We start from the raw sequence: 17,422 nt of genomic DNA, 5'->3' as shown, positions 1-17,422 counted from the left end.
TTTCTGACAGAAGTATAAGATGAAATAGCAGATACACTGCTGAAATTATGTAGTGTACCTTGAAATGACAGTTGTTGCTGAAAATTAAACAGTTTTTCTTGGTCTTTTACAGTCAAGATGCAGCATAAAAACTGCAGCAGTTTTTGATAATGGCTGAAATGCAGGCAGAGAAAGCTATATTGGAAATGCATTTTTAAAATAAAAAACACAGTGTGAACCCTGAATAATTTACGAGCAAACTAGACTGAAAATACTCATAATTAAACATGGATTTGCTATCTGTTGGTTTTCTTGTATGACCGAGTTGTAGTGTTTTTCATGATGCCAGAAAACGATTGTGTTAAAATGCTAAACTTAAGTGTGAGTTAGAGACTGACTGTAGCAGGTAGGATGAGACAGTAATTGATGTTACAGCAGACATTAATATTTTCCCTGATACAGTAGTTCAACCCTAAAATACTTTCCCTAGGCTTTTGAATGTAAATTTCCCAAATGAAGGCAAAAGAGGAACAGATGTGTAATAGACAAAGCAAAAAAAGCCTTGTCTTTTTTAGGGATGTAGCAAGAGGACTTGTGAAGTTCCTATGTGGCTGCTTCTTATGAAGGAAGACCTAGGGCATGGATAGTGGAGGGAGTTTTATTTTCCTGTTTTCTTAGCTAACTTTTAAAACTTGAAAAAAAAAAAAAAAATGTTGCAATTCATTAGTAATTAGCATCTTTAAAGTTCCTTAGGTGTGTCCCTCAAACCTGCAGAGTATACAAGTAATGTTCTAGGCTTGGCAGCAATACTTTCAGAATCTCTTCCACTTGCAAAGCTGATCTGTATTGTAACTGAAGTATTCAGTTTATTTCATCTCTCTCCACACAGAGCTCTTCATTTGAGGTGCTGTTGGTGTTACCCTGGTTGGCTAGTTCATATAGCTCCAGTCTCGGGGAGTGCAGCTGGGCAGTGTTTCCGTCTGTCTGTAGTATGGACGGTGCTAGTCATTCTCCTCTTCCAGCCATTCCTATGATTTCATCTGGCTGTACTTCTTTTGCTGTTTCCTGTGCCTACAGCGTGGAAATGGCTCACCAGGTTATGTAGTCTCTTTTGGAGGGAAAGCTCCTATTTTGATGAAGTTTGAAGGGTTATAATCTGCATTCCTTTAGCTCTGCCACAAAGTTGGATTTTATTGCCTTTGAGGATTAGGATCAGGAAGTTGTTTCCGGGTGTCACTGGCTGGCTGCGAGTCCTCCCAGAAGTTCAAGTTGGATAGTTTGGTACAGGATGTTCTTCTGAGTTGGATGCGTGCCTTCCTACCTTGCAGCTACCAATTACTCATGCCTGTTGGCTTGCAGTGGCCTGGCCATACTGATTAGTGTCTTTTTAATTTGCTGTGGGTGTTTTTGTGGAAGCTTAATTTGAACTGTAGCTTGTACACCATTGCAAACTCTCTTTTTGCTATCGAAGTAATACCTGCTTGAGTGTTTTGTGTTAATTATGACTGCTTCTTGTTGTTCTTTGTAGTCTCACAGTATTGAATTCATTTATTTGTGGTTAAAGTACTGTGCTTGTATGTCAAGGCCCTTGTTTCTAGACAGGGGATTAACTACTTCTTACATCCTTCACACTTGCTTTCAGTCCAAAAGAGTTTTTTGGCCACATTTCATAAAATTTTTGCCACTTTATGAAGTATGGGATAATAAAACCAGTCTTAAGCTCTTAAGGAAGCTTCTAAAATGTTTGTGCTTTATGTGAAAGGACTTGAGATATTTTTAGATGTACATTTTCTGTGTGTTACCCTTTAAAAGAACCAGTACATCCAGTTAAAAACCCTATTTGACAGATACATTACAAGGTGTGTATGCAAGAATATAGGTTTTCTTAAAATCAGCTTGCCTTCTAGGTTTTTTTTAGTTGGTTTATTTTCTTTCTGATACCATTACTTGCCTTGTTATTCTTGTTTCTAAAGTTTGAACTCCTCATCGTTTTTGTCAAAGCTTTTTATTTTTCTGCCTCTTTCTGCATTTGTGCTGTAACTTCATGCTGCATATGCTGTCATTTAGCAACCTCGTAAAGTTTTTCATTCTGTGTGCTAATATGTTTTTAGTTGTTTGGCTGAGAAGATAAGTTTGAAATAGTGTTACCAACCTTTTGCTATTCTACCCCCCTGCCAAAAAAATTATGTAAGAGATATTAGCAAATAAACACATGGTAAACTAAATTTTTTCTGAAACACTTTTCTTTTTTTCCCTTTAGTTCCCGGAATAGATGGCGGTGGGTTAGCTGATGCTAGTCTCACAGATTCCTACTTTAGTACCAGCTTCATTGGCGTTAATGGATTTGGAAGTCCCGCTGAAACAAAGTATCCCATGATGCAGGTAATAGCAGTGAATTGTATAGTGTTTCGTTAGTTCTGGCTGGCATTACGCCAAGAAGGGAAAACTGTTCAAGAAGCAGGAAAAATGGAGCCTTCTGGTATGTGTCATCTTGTAGGATATACAGAGTATATACTCACTTTAATCTTGCAAATGGAAATGAAACAATATCATTGCTTTAAAATTAGTCTGTTTTTATTGGCACTTATCTGAGCTGTTGCATTGGGCTTTGCCACGTACATTAACTCTCTGTTCCTAGATTTCTCTTTAGGCTCATAGCTTATTTTGATATCCCTTTAGTAAATATTATAAGAATTAGATTTTGAAACATTTCAAAGATCAAAAGTCACTGAAGCAAAATGTAAACTGGCAAACCTGTAAATTACTAGGCAAAAATTTCAGAATTTGTAAACTCAGTCTCTGGTGGTGTTCAGTGATGTTGAATTCACATTTAAATCTTCTGAAATGTTTTCTTGTTTTTATAGTGTTCTGTAGATTTTGGCATAGGAACTCCCATGAGGTGGAGTTTATTGTGTAGGTAGTTTTGTACAAAATTTACAGCAAAAGGCTGTCATATTTAAAACCTAAATGAGTATCTATTGAATTATAAACACATGAAGTACTATAATAACTCCCTCAAACTGTTATGCTTTTTAAAAGCTGAAAAGATGGTCTCTCCCTGGACTCAAAGGTTTAATGAACCAATTTATGGTAAATGAAAGAGAGCACAAGGAAACAGTTTGCACTGAGTCCTGACAACAACTCTCTTCTTTTATATCAAGGAAACTCTCCTTATGAGCTTACTTTGATCTCAGTTGTGGCTGTATTATGGATTGAAAAATAACTCAGCAAAAGGTGGGAAATAATTAGGTGTGTTCCCTTTTTTCTTTTTTTTTTTTAACTGCATGTTTTCAAGAAGGCTGGATTTTCTCATTCAAAAGAATTGCAAAACTATGGAAATGTTTATTACTGACAGTGATGCATGATTTAAAAGGAAAAATTTTGACCTCTGATCCTGAAGTGTACTATTGAAGCTGGAAGTTACAAATTTTGGTATCACTGAGATCATATAATTTTATCCTTTTAGCACAAAATCATTATGTTTTCTATCTTTAAACAGTATTCTACAGCAACACTGGTGTCTCAACACAGATTTTTAATTAAAACTGTTTCTTGTAGGAAGACAATAAGGCATGCAGCTGACATGAATGCTCATAGGATTTTTAAATACTTTACTAATGCCTGTGAGATTACAGTGAAGGCATTGTATTTCACATCGAGAAGAAAAGAAATTGATGTACCTCTTATCCATTGGAGGCTAAGGAAAATTACTTATGAAGAAGGATTTCATTAGTGTTGAGAAAGTGCTTACAGGCATTAAGCTACAGTTTAAAAAGCATTCTTATATTGATTTTTTTTTTCCTTTGAATCATGTAATTTAAGTTCTTGTTTGCATAGGTAAAGCTGGTAACATTGTCTGTTTTGATTGTGTGTCAGCTTCTAAATTAAGTCCATACTGACAAAGTTTAGACACTTGGAATGTGGTTTTCCATGTTGTTCAGTCCTTTGGAGAACAAGGCAAGGGAAGAATCTTAGTGACTTTTTACTTTAAATAATACTAATCCTTATGGTTTGGAACGGAGACTTTAAATTGGATAGATTGGTGGTTGTGTCAAGGATATACCTTTTGTGCTTTCTGAAAATTTGCCCAGATTTTGTCACTTGATTAAACCTTTGCAAAACTGGTTTATATAGACCCAATGGAGACTTCCTAGATGTTAGATAATTTCCCACAGATGTAGTCTGCATTGGCATGTTCCAGCTTGAGTACATTCTTGCAGTTACAGCTCTGGCCTAATCTAGGCCTTGCCTGAACTCCGAGCAGGAATGCTGATCTGCTTCGTTTTGCTCTTTCCTTTTCTTCCACTTCAGACTGAAGCAGTGTGGAAGTGGATCTGTATCTGATGAAAAATAGAGCTGCATCTGTGTTAGTTGGAGAGAGGGATGTATAAGGGAAAAGAGACTTATGCCATGGACTTAGAGAAACTGAGGTGAAGATAAGTTGAATAAGGAACTAGGAAAGACTGAGCAAAGGGACTGAAGCTGAGAGGAGATATTGGTGGGACAGTCGCAGAATGGGGACTGGAATTGCACAAGTGAAAAACACAGAAATTGGGACAAAGAAACAGGTTGGCATAATGCAAAGTTGGGGCAAAGTAGGGTGGAGAGAACAAATCCATGTGCCTATTTCTCTCCAGGTCCTTGAATCAAACTAAAGATACTGAAAATTTAGTGTTCTGCCATTGATGAAACATCAGAATTCTTCTGTAAAATATCTCATTAGCCTCTCAGTTCTGCTTTTGCAGATGAAAACATGAGTTCCGTCTATGAGTTACTTAATCATCTCTGGTGGATCTGTGCAGTTCACAAATAGAAGCATCAGTGATGCAACATGAGGAAACTTTTTCAGCTTGATTTTAAAACTGGGAAATTGCACAAACATGCAAATAAACACAGTGCTAGAAAAACACTAGTAAGATGCAGTTACATGTTAAGAAATGTTAAGTTTAGGTTGCCAGTGCAGCTGTATTGGGTTTGTGTGGGAAGGTTTTGGTAGCAGGGGGGCTACAGGTGTGGCTTCAATGAGACGCTGCTAGAAGCTTCCCCTGTGTCGAATAGAGCCAATGACAGCCGGCTCCAAGACAGACCTACTGCTGGCCAAGGCCGAATCCATCAGCAATGGTGGTAGCACCTCTGGGAAAACATATTTAAGAAGCGGGGGGAAAAAAAACCTGTGCAACTGCAGCTGAAGAGAGGAGTGAGGATATGTGAGAGGAACAACTCTGCAGATGCCAATGTCAGTGAAGGAGGAGGAGAGGAGGTGCTCCAGGCACCGGAGCAGAGATTCCCTTGCAGCCCGTGGTGAAGACCATGGTGAGGCAGGCTGTGCCCCTGCAGCCCATGGAGGCTCACGGGGGAGCAGATATTCACCTGCAGCCCATGGGGGACCCCATGCTGGAGCAGGTGGATGTACCTGAGGGAGGCTGTGACCCCATGGGAAGCCCACCCTGGAGCAGGCTCCTGGCAGGACCTGTGGCCCCATGGAGAGAAGAGGAGCCCAGGCTGGAGCAGGTTTGCTGGCAGGACTTGTGACCCCCATGGGGGACCCACGCTGGAGCAGTCTGTTCCTGAAGGACTGCACCCTGTGGGAGGGACCCACACTGGAGCAGTTTGTGAAGAACTGTAGCCCATGGGAAGGACCCACGTTGGAGAAGTTTATGGAGGACTGTCTCCTGTTGGTGGGACCCCATGCTGGAGCAGGGGAAGAGTGTGAGGAGTCCTCCCCTGAGGAGGAGGGAGTGGCAGAGACAAGGTGTGATGAACTGACCGCAACCCCCAGTCCCCATCCCCCTGCGCTGCTCGGCGGGAGAAGGTGGATAAAATTGGGAGTGAAGTTAAGCCCAAGAAGAAGGGAGGGGTGGAGGGAAGGTGTTTCTAAGATTGAGTTTTTATGTTCTCATTGTCCTACTTTGATTTGATTGGTAATAGATTAAGCTAATTTCCCCAAGTCAAGTCTGTTTTGCCCATTATGTTAATTGGTGAATGATTTCTCCCTGTCCTTATCTCAACCCACAAGCTTTTCATTATATTTTCTCTCCCCTGTCCACTTGAGGAGGGGGAGTGATAGAGTGGCTTTGGTGGGCACCTGGCATCCAGCCAGGGTCAACCCACCACAGCACAATAGTTATATATTGAGATGTATTCCTCATAACATTGTATAATTTTTTCAGTGGGAAAATTATAAGTGGGACTTACTCAGGACACGAGGTGTGTGGTGCATGCGTAATGAGCTTCCATTTGATAGTCGATTAAGTGTTCATCTTACGGTTCCATGCCTTATTCCTGCATGCTGTTCACATTCTTCACGTGAAGACTGTTAGCTGGCAGTACACTTTCCTGTGTAGGTTACAATTACTGCCTCCAACTTTGTGGAACACTTTCCTTACGAAAGAAGAAAGTAGTCTGCATTTTGTAGAGGCATGGGAAGAAAAAGGATGGCAATGCCACTCACCCTGCCCTCAACAGTGCTGGTAAACTAGAGACCCCAGGTTTTTTGAAACTAACCTGTACAGCTGGAAGGTGAGGAAGGGAGTTAACCACCTGTAGAAGGCTTGGTTCATGTTGCTTAACTGGTCTCAATCTAGCAAAGATAGTAATAGAGTCAGTCTCTTCTGGGTAACGCTCATTTTCTTTTACCATGAGATAATCTTTCTGCAGTCCATGCTTTATTCACTAGATACCTTCCAACATAATCATCAGGGATTCAGTAGATGAGTCTTCTTGACTATTCCTAATTAATCTCCAGAATGTATTTGTCATGTGCAGCAAATAAAACTGAGGTTTGTTGAAAAGAGTATGTGATTGTGTATATTGGGGTTGTTATAACACATATGTAATGGAGCCTAATTGCCTCAAGCAAAGCTATATCCAAATTTTGCAATCATCATGTTTTTGTGTGCAGTGCATAATCTGTGTTACGGTGTTAAGTAAGCAGCAAAAGGAAGGAAAGCAAAAGTGGATTGTATCATGATGAGTTGGGGAAGGCATGTGCTTCTTTGGTCATAAATAGTATATGTGGCTAGTGGTCAATGTTTCTGCAGAATGGATATTTCTGACTTTGAGATTTCGTCTGTATTTTGAGATCTAGAACATCTCATTGCGGTTAGATTAGTGGTGAACACACAATTAATGGCAATGCTCAGTTTGCAGTAGAAAAAAAAAAGTAAAAATCCTTGGTACAGTTCAGAAGAGGCAGGACTTTTGAAGTGACCATGGCTCTAATTTTTTGGTTTTCTTCCTTTCTGAAAAATACCTCTTTGCCTCATCCTTCCACTCCTCCTGCCTCAAAGGTCTTTGCTATTAGCCAACCTTTCATTGCACCCCATTGGCCTCTTCTGTTGTTACTAACTAGTTTCCTATTGATTAATAGTCTCCTCTCCTCATTGGTTTGTGTTTTCCCATAATACATGTTTGTTTCATGTGTCTTTTCTTCCCTGAATCTGCATATGCTTTCATATACTACTTTAGCAGTACTGGCCTCCAGCTTATCAAAGCATTTTCTCTTTTCCCATTCTCTAACTAGTACCAGAGCAGGGCTGCACAACACATGGCCCACAGGCTGCGTGCTGTCCTTGTAGCTGTTCTTCTCTTTTTGGCATAGCAGCAGCCAAGAGACAGTCAGAGGTGTGGTTCAAGAAGCAGCTCATTGCTTTTGGCTTTCCCAGCAGTGAGGAGGCAGGAGCTGGCTGGCCAGGATGCCTTTGATGCTTGGCTGTTTGCTGAGTCGCTCTGTGTGTGCTACTTGGCTGGCTGGTGTCTGTGTTCCTCTGGCATTAGTACTGCCTCTTGACTAACTTGTGGCTTGATCAAAGATACAGGTGCTGCCGGAAGGAGCTTTAGCAGTATTATGTTGGGATGCTAAAAGGATATGTGAATCATCTGGGGGAATTTATAGCAGGATGAGGCAGAGGAGTACCTTGATGTTGAAACTTCTAATATCACATTAGAATTGAGCATTTTGGTTGTAAGAGCATAAAATGGTAGAAGGTGTCTTCATGTATGTTACTTCACAGAAATCCAGTTTTCCTTATTTTGATAAGATGAGATTTATAACTACACGGCTTCCATTGGACTGCAGGTTATGTAGAAAGTAAGAATCATGACTTTTCAATTAATCACTCTAATAAAAATAAAAAAGGACCTAATAGTCTTCAGTATTAAAGTTGGCAAAGCCAAGCAATGGAGAAGAATTGGTCTTGCTTGTTTTCACCATGCTAGCGTTGGTATGCTAAGTGTTCTTCAAAAGCCTGGGAAGTATAGACCATGCTCACTTCAAAGCCTTGCAGCTGAATAAACACAAAGACCTTTGTTTCCATTTCTGCATCTGCCAAGAGTCAAGTAATAAACCTCTCCTTATAGCACAGGAGCTTGTAAATGTCTTCAATTTTTAACTGTTGAGAACTGAGTGGAACTACAGATGTGTTATTTTAAATACAAAATTATGCAGTTGTTTACATAATGCTTTCTGAAGAAATGCAGTTGCTTTAGTTGAAACAGTTGTGAGTGGCACATGGTGTAGATGGTGCCAAATATGCTAACTGTCAAAGACAAGTTTTGGATTGTTTAGAAAAGAAAGCAAAAGGTATCAGGTCACAGAATCTGACAACTAAACAATGATTTGTTTGGTCGTGACAATCTCATTCTTTTTCAGGATGACTTCTTTTATAGTCCAATTAACATTGTTCTAAAAATTACAAAGAATATTCTGAAATACAGTTCCAGTGGAACAGTATTAAGATGAAGAGACTAGCTTGTCATATCCTACAAAATATTTTGAGATAACATACTTAGCATAGGAGCGAACCTGGGGAAAGTACTTATTTTCTGAGGGTTAGGGCAAGGAATATGGACACACGGGGAACAAATGCCATCCTTATGTATTTTGGGGAAAATAAATGATAGAGAAGAAAGCAAAAACCTTCATTTAAAATAAGTTTTGTAACATAAGCTGTGTAAAATTAATCTAATTGTGTGCAGCAAAGCTTTATTCATCCTCTGTCTTGAGCAGAATTTTGTAACTATATACTTAAGTGGAGGGAGATGAAAGCAAAGCAAACTTGTCTTAAATGCAGCTACAATTTTGGGTTTTGCTACTGAAAATTGAAGGGTGGAGGCAAGGTGGTGTATACCTTTAGAAGGTGGAAATATTTCTTGTAAGACTTCTCTTCCTAGCATACTGCACCAAGGAAGTATTGAAGAGAATGTGAATGGTGACCTGGGCTGCATTAGGTAAAGCATTGCTAACAGGGCAAGGGAGGTGATCCTTCCCTGCTGTTCAGCACTGGTGAAGTCACACCTGGAGTGCGGGGCTTCTCAGTACATGAGACATGGACATACTGGAGAGAGTCCAGCGAAGGACCACAAAGACGGTGAGGGGACTGGAGCATCTCTCCTGTGCGGAAAGGCTGAGAGAGCTGCAGCTGTTCAGCCTGGAGAAGAGAAGGCTCAGGGGAATCTCATCCATGTACATAAATACCTGAAGGGTGGGTACAAAGAGAGTGGAGTCAGGCTCTCTTCAGTGGTGCCCAGTGACAGGACCAGAGGCAATGGGCACAAACTGAAACACAGGACGTTCTCTCTGGACATCAGGAAACACACTTTCACTGTGAGGGTGACTGAGCACTGGCACAGGTTGCCCAGGGAAGTGGTGGAGTCTCCATCCTTGGAGATATTCAAAAGCCATCTGGACGTGGTCCTGGGCAACCAGCTCTAGGTGGCCCTGCTTGAACAGGAAGGCTGGACCAGTTGGCCTCCAGAGGTCCCTTCCCACCTCAACCCCTCTGTGAGTCTGTGAAAAGTGTTAAATCCTCAAAACTATTATTAAAATAGCAACCTAATATGGAAATTATTTTTACAGTGATGCTGTTGATCTGCTGTCAGTGTCATCTTAAAGTCTGTGTGAAAATTATACTTTTTTTAGAAGACCCTAGCTTGCAGTGGTTCTGAATAGGAAATGCTAGTACACAGTAGGCTGTCATGTCTAGGTAAGATAGTGATTCACTTTGACAAGAGTTTCATTTTTGACACAGTACTCTTTCACACAGTCTTTTCCTAAGAGGAAGTGAGTTACTTTGATTAATGGTGGTGTTTGAAGGAGTAAAAACTTCTGAACGAGCATGTTCCCCTGTTGTAACTTAATTGCTTGAATATTCAGGAATTAACACAGTATTTTGAAAAACTCTATTTCTCAATTTTTCTGTGAAATTAAAGAGCCTGTATTTTGTTACTGGTACAAGGTTCAGCAGTGGAAGAACTTTAAGTTGAAGCCTCAGGTTAAGTCCTTGGACAGGGATGAATGTGACAGTTTTGTTCTGCAGTAGCTTTCTTTTGAGATGTGAACAGAAACAACTTTTTAATTCCTTTAAAAGGAGAGGGGCAGGAGGTATGCCAGTCAGCCTAGTTGAATTTTAACTAGTGCTTAAAGAACCTCAGTAAATCATAGCAATAGGCAGGCAAAGAAGAGGAGTTTATATGGAACTGAGTGACATTGGTGTGGCACTTGGTTAAGACAAAGTTGTCTTTCTATATTAACTTCCATATGGCGAAAGTCACGATGTACTAAAAAAGTCTGAAGCTCTCATATGTGTGTGCTTGCCTTGCCTGGCAGGCTTAATAGGAATGAATAGTTCATTTTCTTCTCCTGTTAATGGTTGCTCTTACCTTTCTGGAGCTTTCATCTTTTGGGCTTGAGGTTCTTGTGATTGCATTCTTCTTGAAATAGAATCTGTATGAAGAATAGTTCGACACCATTAGAAGAGATTGAGAAGTGTTTTTTAAAATCAAAACTGCCTTCTGGAAAACACAAATAACAAATAGTACTTGGGGGGGGTGTGTGTGTGTGTGTCTGGTTTTTTTCTTTCAAGACATTTGCAGCCTGACTTGGTAAAAATCAGATACAGGAATATCCTTCATTAAGACTAAATGCTTTTGGGTGTGGTAGAAATTTTAATATTAAAAGAGTTTAAAATCCTTTACTGATTACATGCAGGATCTCTATGAATAATGTTAAGGTAAGAAGCTTGTGCATGTGTAATAAAAGTGAGCAAAATGAAAAATTCATGAAAGTGAGCGGTGAAGTGGAGGTTTTTAACCTCATTCAAGGTACAGCTTACAAGCAGTTGCTAAAGCGAGAGCTGCCCAAGATCAGTGAGAGAAGCTTTGGTTTCCCAGAATCCTGGTTCATACAAAATATGTTTGCACCTTGAACAAGACTTGGCTTTGTAAAAAGCACAGTTGATGTTCATAGGCTTTGTTTGCACACTGCTTTCAGAATCCTGAACAATGTGTTCTGTTGCAATCTGTTGTCTCTCTTGTGTGCACTATACCCTTGTGTGCACTATATGTTTTTAGTGATTGTGTGAGCACTGATTTTTCATCCTCGCAGTCATCTATTCACACTGAAAGTCTGTTGATTGAATGTTTAACTCATGTACTTGAAGAGGTAGAATATTGATGGCACAAAAGTGCTTGGTTCCAAGTTTAAGCCATATGCTTAACCATCTTTGATACCAACCCAGATCACAATATCATATTTATCCCTGTTCCAACAGACCATTACCTCTTACATTAAAATTATTATGAAAACATGAGTGTTATAAATAGACATTAACACTTTTTTTATCTATGCCTGGACAAATTTTGTGCAAATCTGAAAGGTTCTCTTCAGGAAATGTCTTCCTAAACCACTTCTGCTTATAAGGATCAGTGTGGATATATCACGTGCCAAGAAAAGATGCATAACAGGGATGTTTTTTAAAAATTTGTGAAAAACTATTTAACTTCTTTCCATTGCTTAGTCAGGGAGGGAATATGATGTATGAATAGCTGAGCTACTATAATACAGAAATTATTTATTTTGATGTATTCTTATTTCGATGACGGTGAGCAGAAGGATGAGCATCCCTGAACTTGGCCATAGTTGTTAACTTAGTGTTACCTTGTTCTGTAGAAATAAGTAAACTTTGCTTCACTGGAGGCATCCCTTTTGTGTAAAGAATTAATTGTTGATCACTAATCTTTCAGTGAGAGTTACATTATGTCAGTGTCGGTTTAGTATATTTAGGAACATGAGACACGTGGCATCAAAATAAGGAAAGACATATAGCAAACAGCTTTCTTCATTTAAGTCTTGGAAAAGCTGAAGGTTTACATGGTATTTACATATGTACATATATTACACATACTGTCCTAGGACATCTGCATGTGCTATAGTTCTGCTTCATATAGTACTAGGTACTTGTACCGAGTGAAGAGTTCTATCAGAGGAGCCTGAATGATTGTAGAAAGCTTGCTGTAGCAATGGGGCACAGATAATGGAAATAATACATGGGGGAATAAAGCATTGAGGGGTTGAGCATGTTGTTGAGAGGGTAACGCTTAAAGATACCTGCTGAAGTACCTAAATTTTACCAAAACTTTCTTCAAGTTACTTTTCTAATAGTGCAGGCTATCTTTTTTTACAACTTGCTTTCCACATAAAAACTACTTTACACAATCTATTTGTTCTTTTAGATAGAAGTATTAAAAGCTGCAGCTTCTATTGAAGTCAGTGGTAGTATGAAAATGGCAAATGTTGAGAAACTTTGAGTTGCAGTAGGTTTACAGTTCTACCATATTGGATAACAGTGCAGCTTCTGTTGGTTCTCCTCTGTTCTTACCAAATTTACTCGAGAATATTGATCTTTCTGGTCAAGAATTAGATGAAATGACATTGAAGTATAATGTAGTAAGCTTCTTGCCCTCTGTCATAGTTTACCCCCAGCTGGCAACGAAGCACCACACAGCTGCTCGCGTACTCCCCCCTGGTGGGATGTGGGACAGAATTGGAAGAGTAAAAGTGAGAAGACTCCTGGGTTGAGATAAAGACAGTTTAATAGGGAAAGCAAAAGCCACGCACGCAAGCAAAACAAAACAAACCAAGGAATTAATTCACTACTTGCCGTAGGCAGGCAGGTGTTCAGCCATCTCCAGGAAAGCAGGGCTCCATCACGTGGAACGGTTACTTGGGAAGACGAACGCCATCACTCCGAACGTCCCTTCTTCCCCCAGCTCTATATGCTGAGCATGATGCCATATGGTGTGGGATACCCCTTTGGTCAGTTGGGGTCAGCTGTCCCAGCTGTGTGCCCTCCCAGCTTCTTGTGCACCCCCAGCCTGCTTGCTGGTGGGGTGGGGTGAGGAGCAGAAAAGGCCTTGACTCTGTGTAAGCACTGCTCAACAGTGATGAAAACGTCCCTGTGTTATCAACACAGTTTTCAGCACAAACCCAAAACATAGCCCCTGTGAAGAAATTTAACTCTATCCCAGCCAAAACCAGCACGCCCTCTGCCACCAACATTGAGATTGGCCATGGAAAAATGTAAGCATAAAGAGCAACTCCAGTGACCAGTTTTGAGTCTTAGTCTGTGTCTAGACTACTAAATTAAACATGCCTGGAAACTTTCCTTGATGCTTAGGGCCAGCTGGCTCAAAGTGGCCTGTTTGTGCTGGTGTACGCTCAACCGGTAAAGCAGAGGCTGCATGCAAACTGTCTATTTGAAGGGATCTTGAATCTTTTCACTGCTGAATAGTGCCTGGAAATTGGCTGGGAGAATCCTGGTTGATGTGGGCCAAAAGCATGCTAGGGAATATTTTAACAAATTACTGGTAGCCTCACTTAGTGATGGAGAACACTTCCTGACCTTGCCTTCCTTTTCTTCTTGCACTTTTTCTTCCTGTTGGGAGACAAAGAAAATGGTCAAGGAAAATAACAAGCAGGAGTAAGGAGAGACACTTTTAAACTTCTGTATCAAAGCAGTGGTAGCTCTTAGAGCAGCACTGCCTCGCTTAGTCCAGTTTATTGCTAGCCTGTATCTCTAGAGGAATGTAGAAGCAGGTGGAGCCCAGGAGGAATTGAGAGGGTTTCAGCTGTCTTGCTGGCTTACAAGAATTGCATGATTTTGCTGAAAGGTCTCAAAAGGTTCTTTTGTTTTTAAGAAGTATCTATGAAATGCTATACTAACTTGAGTATTTTTTGTTGGAAAAGTTTCATGTTGTGATGATAGTGTGTAATAAAGGGAGGAGTTGTTTCAGGAGTACAGTGTGAAAGAATGTTTAAAGGAGATAAGCAATTGGCTTATCTAACATTTTGACGACGTACAGGAAGAGAACCATAGGTTTGGTAGAGCCTCGCAAGTTAGAAGAAATTAATGAAGGTAGTGTTTTGGTTTAAGATACAGTCACTTTTGGTTTGCTTTGCTGTCCTGCAAAATGCTTTATTTTACTAAACATTTTTGTCAACTACAAGCCGCTGTCTGCTTGGAGTATTTATTAAGTGGAGAATGAGCACAGGTTTCATAGTCTCTTCTTAAAACTTTCTAAATACCATCCCCAATGTTCTTGCTTAGTCTTTTACAGCTTTATTTTACATGTACAGTTTTGTCTTTTATTTTTGCAGAGGATGACAAATAGCAGCAGCTCCCCTAGCCTTCTCAATGACGGTGCCAAGCAGTATGCAGGCCATGGTAAGTACTTTTAAAGTAATATGTATAAAAGTATGTTTGGAAATTTAAGAGATTCACGTTAGTAAAACTGAGACTTAAATGAGTTCTTCCCCTCTGATTTGATTTGAGATGCAGTTGAACTTTATTTTTTAACAGGAGTGTATTGTGTGATTACTTGTAATCCAAAGTTGAAGTGCTACCGAGCTCATAAATTTTCAGCCTTCTCTTTGCTCCAGTGGGACAAAACTTAAAAAAAAAAAAACAAAACCCAAAACAAAACCCCAAACCAAACCCCAAATCCAAACAAAAAACCCCCGACAAACCAAAAAATCCCAAACAAGCCCCCCCGCCCCCCAACCTAAAAAAAAAAAAAAAAAAAAAAAATCATTATTGGTCTTCTCGCTTCAAGTGAAATGCTAGTTTGGATATCCACTGTAAAGCACTGATAGTTTAACTAAGCATTTATGTTGCTCCACAGTAGTATCCCCTTTTATTGTGCTTTTCAAGTAAGTTATTGTGTGGAAGAAATGTACAGGTTTTTATTCTTATATTTAAGCTGTATGGTTTTTGTGAAATGTATCACATAATATCTATTAAAAATCATCAGTTAAGTTTTGTCCTGTAAGCAGTACTTTACACCTTATATTTCTTTTCCCTGCTGTTGGGAACATGGTTTTCAACCAAACAAAATGTCTCCTTAGTGCAGGCCTATATACTTGCTAAATTACTGTGGAGGGTATGTTGAGCTTCTGTAATGCACTTTTCAGAGTTGCTTTCCAAATTATAACAGGCACTGCAGATTATTTCAGCTATAGCTGTCAAACTAACTTCTTTAAAGAAGAGGATACTACTTCCTTATGGCAAGGACGTACATTTAAAATATATTTCTGCTTGGAAAATTGCTGTTTAAATGATGTTCTAGAAATCCATTTGCATGTCTAACCCTGCAGCTAGTCTACTTACTAGGATTATAATTTTTTAAGCATGGTAGTAACTACTATAAAATTCACTTGCTTGGAAGTTGAAATTTGTGGGTTCTTTCCCCCTGCCCCCTTCCTCCTGGTTCATTTCCAGTAGGTTTTGTGAATAATTCTACTTCTTTGTCCCACTGAACAATTAGCTATTCAAGGCAGCGGAGGTCTCCAGTTTTAAATGCAGTCAGAGTTTGACTGTGACAGGCCAAATAGTGATGGTGATGCATGCGAAGGAGAGAAGCCAGATTGACTTTTGGAAACCAGCTTAAATTCTGTCATGTCTCAGGTCCTTTTCTTCCCCACCTCCCTAAGCTGTGCTTCACTTGTAGAATTACCCCTTTAAGGAGTATTGATTAATGTCGAAGGAAGTGTTTCATCAAAATACCAATGTTTACAGCTGGCAGTCATCTGCTAATGTGACAGTTCTGCACATGCCGTTTGGAGTTTTAAGTTGCATCTGTGATTGTTATTCAGTTTTTGATGCTTCAACTCTGGAAGGGATGCATAGGGATGAAGAAAAAGCAATAAAAAGCTACTCATAGAATGTAGACTTTTGCTACCTTTAGTTCTGACTTAAATTTGTGCAGAACAGTGACAGGACAAATAAGATCCACATCATTATTTGTAAGACTGTGTTATATAGAAGATTACTAATTTCAGGTAACTGGAGAGGAAGGCTTTGAAATGTTAGATGGAGATTAAATAATGTCAATGGCAATTAAACTTACTAATTTCTGCTAATGAGCTCCATTTCGATTGAGCAGTTGCACAGAATCTAATAAATGCCGAGTGTTTTAGCAGTGTGGTTGCTAAACGTAGTTTTGTCAAAAGGATTTTTTTCCATACAGAGATGCTAAAAAATGTAAAATTTCTTTTTAATATTAGAGGTATATAACATGTTGTTTTACATTCTTTTTACAGATCCACTAAATTCACCAAATTCATCCTTGTTTAATGACTTTGCTGCCCTCAGCGTGTCTCAAAGGAGGAAGGTAGGCAACAACTAAATCTGAAGTAGCATATTTGTATATGAGTTGGCAGGGAAGAAGATCTGGAATAACTTGAAGTGCTATGTGAAATAAGGATGATTCTTTTAATGTTACTAGATTTATTTTACTGTGTCGCTACTGATACAAGATATTACTACTTCATTTTTGCTACACCAGATCAGACTGCTGCTGCTATTAAGAAATATTCCAAGCACTTGTAAACTGAAGTTTATAAGAATGCTTTGAATATGAAGATCAGGACATAGCCCATTGAACTTGAAAACAAATTATTTTTATTGTACTGAGGCACAAGACAAGCCACCTGCAGGCCTTCATGGCAACAAGTTCTCAATACATTAAGAATCATTCCCCCATTTATTTATACACAATGTGGAAGTAATTCTTACAGTTTGAAATACGTTTAGTTTGAAAGATATGCTGTAATATTATTGGGAAGCTAGGGTTTGGGATTTCCACCCCCCCTCTAATCTGTATTGAGAAATCTTTCTTTTGCCGAGGGCTAGAAAGCATCTTCAAACACCCTTGACCTGCGCCAACACAGGTTGTGGTGTTTTCCTGTTATACACTTAAAAATGTGGTGGCTGGAAGAAGAGACAAAAGTCTGGTTATGCCTGAGTTCCTTCTCATTTTTGTGAACTGTGGCTTATCAAAAAAGACATCTTGTCCCAACCAGTTACCAGATTTTACTTCCACTGATGACTTTCATGTTTTGCTACTCTTATTAGCCACATGACCCTGAACTTTCCTGTAGTTGATAATGCATTGTCTTGAAAGCATGCTACATCAGCATGTTTGTGACTTTTCATAGAACTTCATTTGTGTGTTGACAGTTAGGAGCTCTGTAACATTCCTGCAGGTGAAGATTGGGCTTAAAGATAATTACCATAGTTGGCCCATCAGACTAATGTTCCTTGAAATTAAATGCTGTTGTAGATTGTTAACTTCCTAATATTATGATGTATCAAAACTACATGGAATC

At 39.4% G+C, this 17,422-nt stretch overlaps 1 protein-coding gene across 2 annotated transcripts in view; it reads left to right on the top strand.

Annotated features, from left to right (window-relative positions):
• The window catches only part of PAN3 (poly(A) specific ribonuclease subunit PAN3), an 84,569-nt gene that overhangs the window by 11,171 nt on the left and 55,976 nt on the right, over positions 1-17,422 (top strand). For both annotated transcript variants that reach the window (XM_075711829.1, XM_009483853.2), the window contains 3 exons: positions 2,240-2,361; positions 14,414-14,480; positions 16,355-16,425. In XM_075711829.1, the coding sequence (XP_075567944.1) occupies positions 2,240-2,361; positions 14,414-14,480; positions 16,355-16,425 (260 nt within the window). The remainder of the gene's footprint in view (positions 1-2,239; positions 2,362-14,413; positions 14,481-16,354; positions 16,426-17,422) is intronic.

This window comes from Pelecanus crispus, chromosome 1 (assembly GCF_030463565.1).
Source record: "Pelecanus crispus isolate bPelCri1 chromosome 1, bPelCri1.pri, whole genome shotgun sequence".
NCBI lineage: Eukaryota > Metazoa > Chordata > Aves > Pelecaniformes > Pelecanidae > Pelecanus > Pelecanus crispus.
This window is presented reverse-complemented; position numbering and strand designations above follow the sequence as displayed.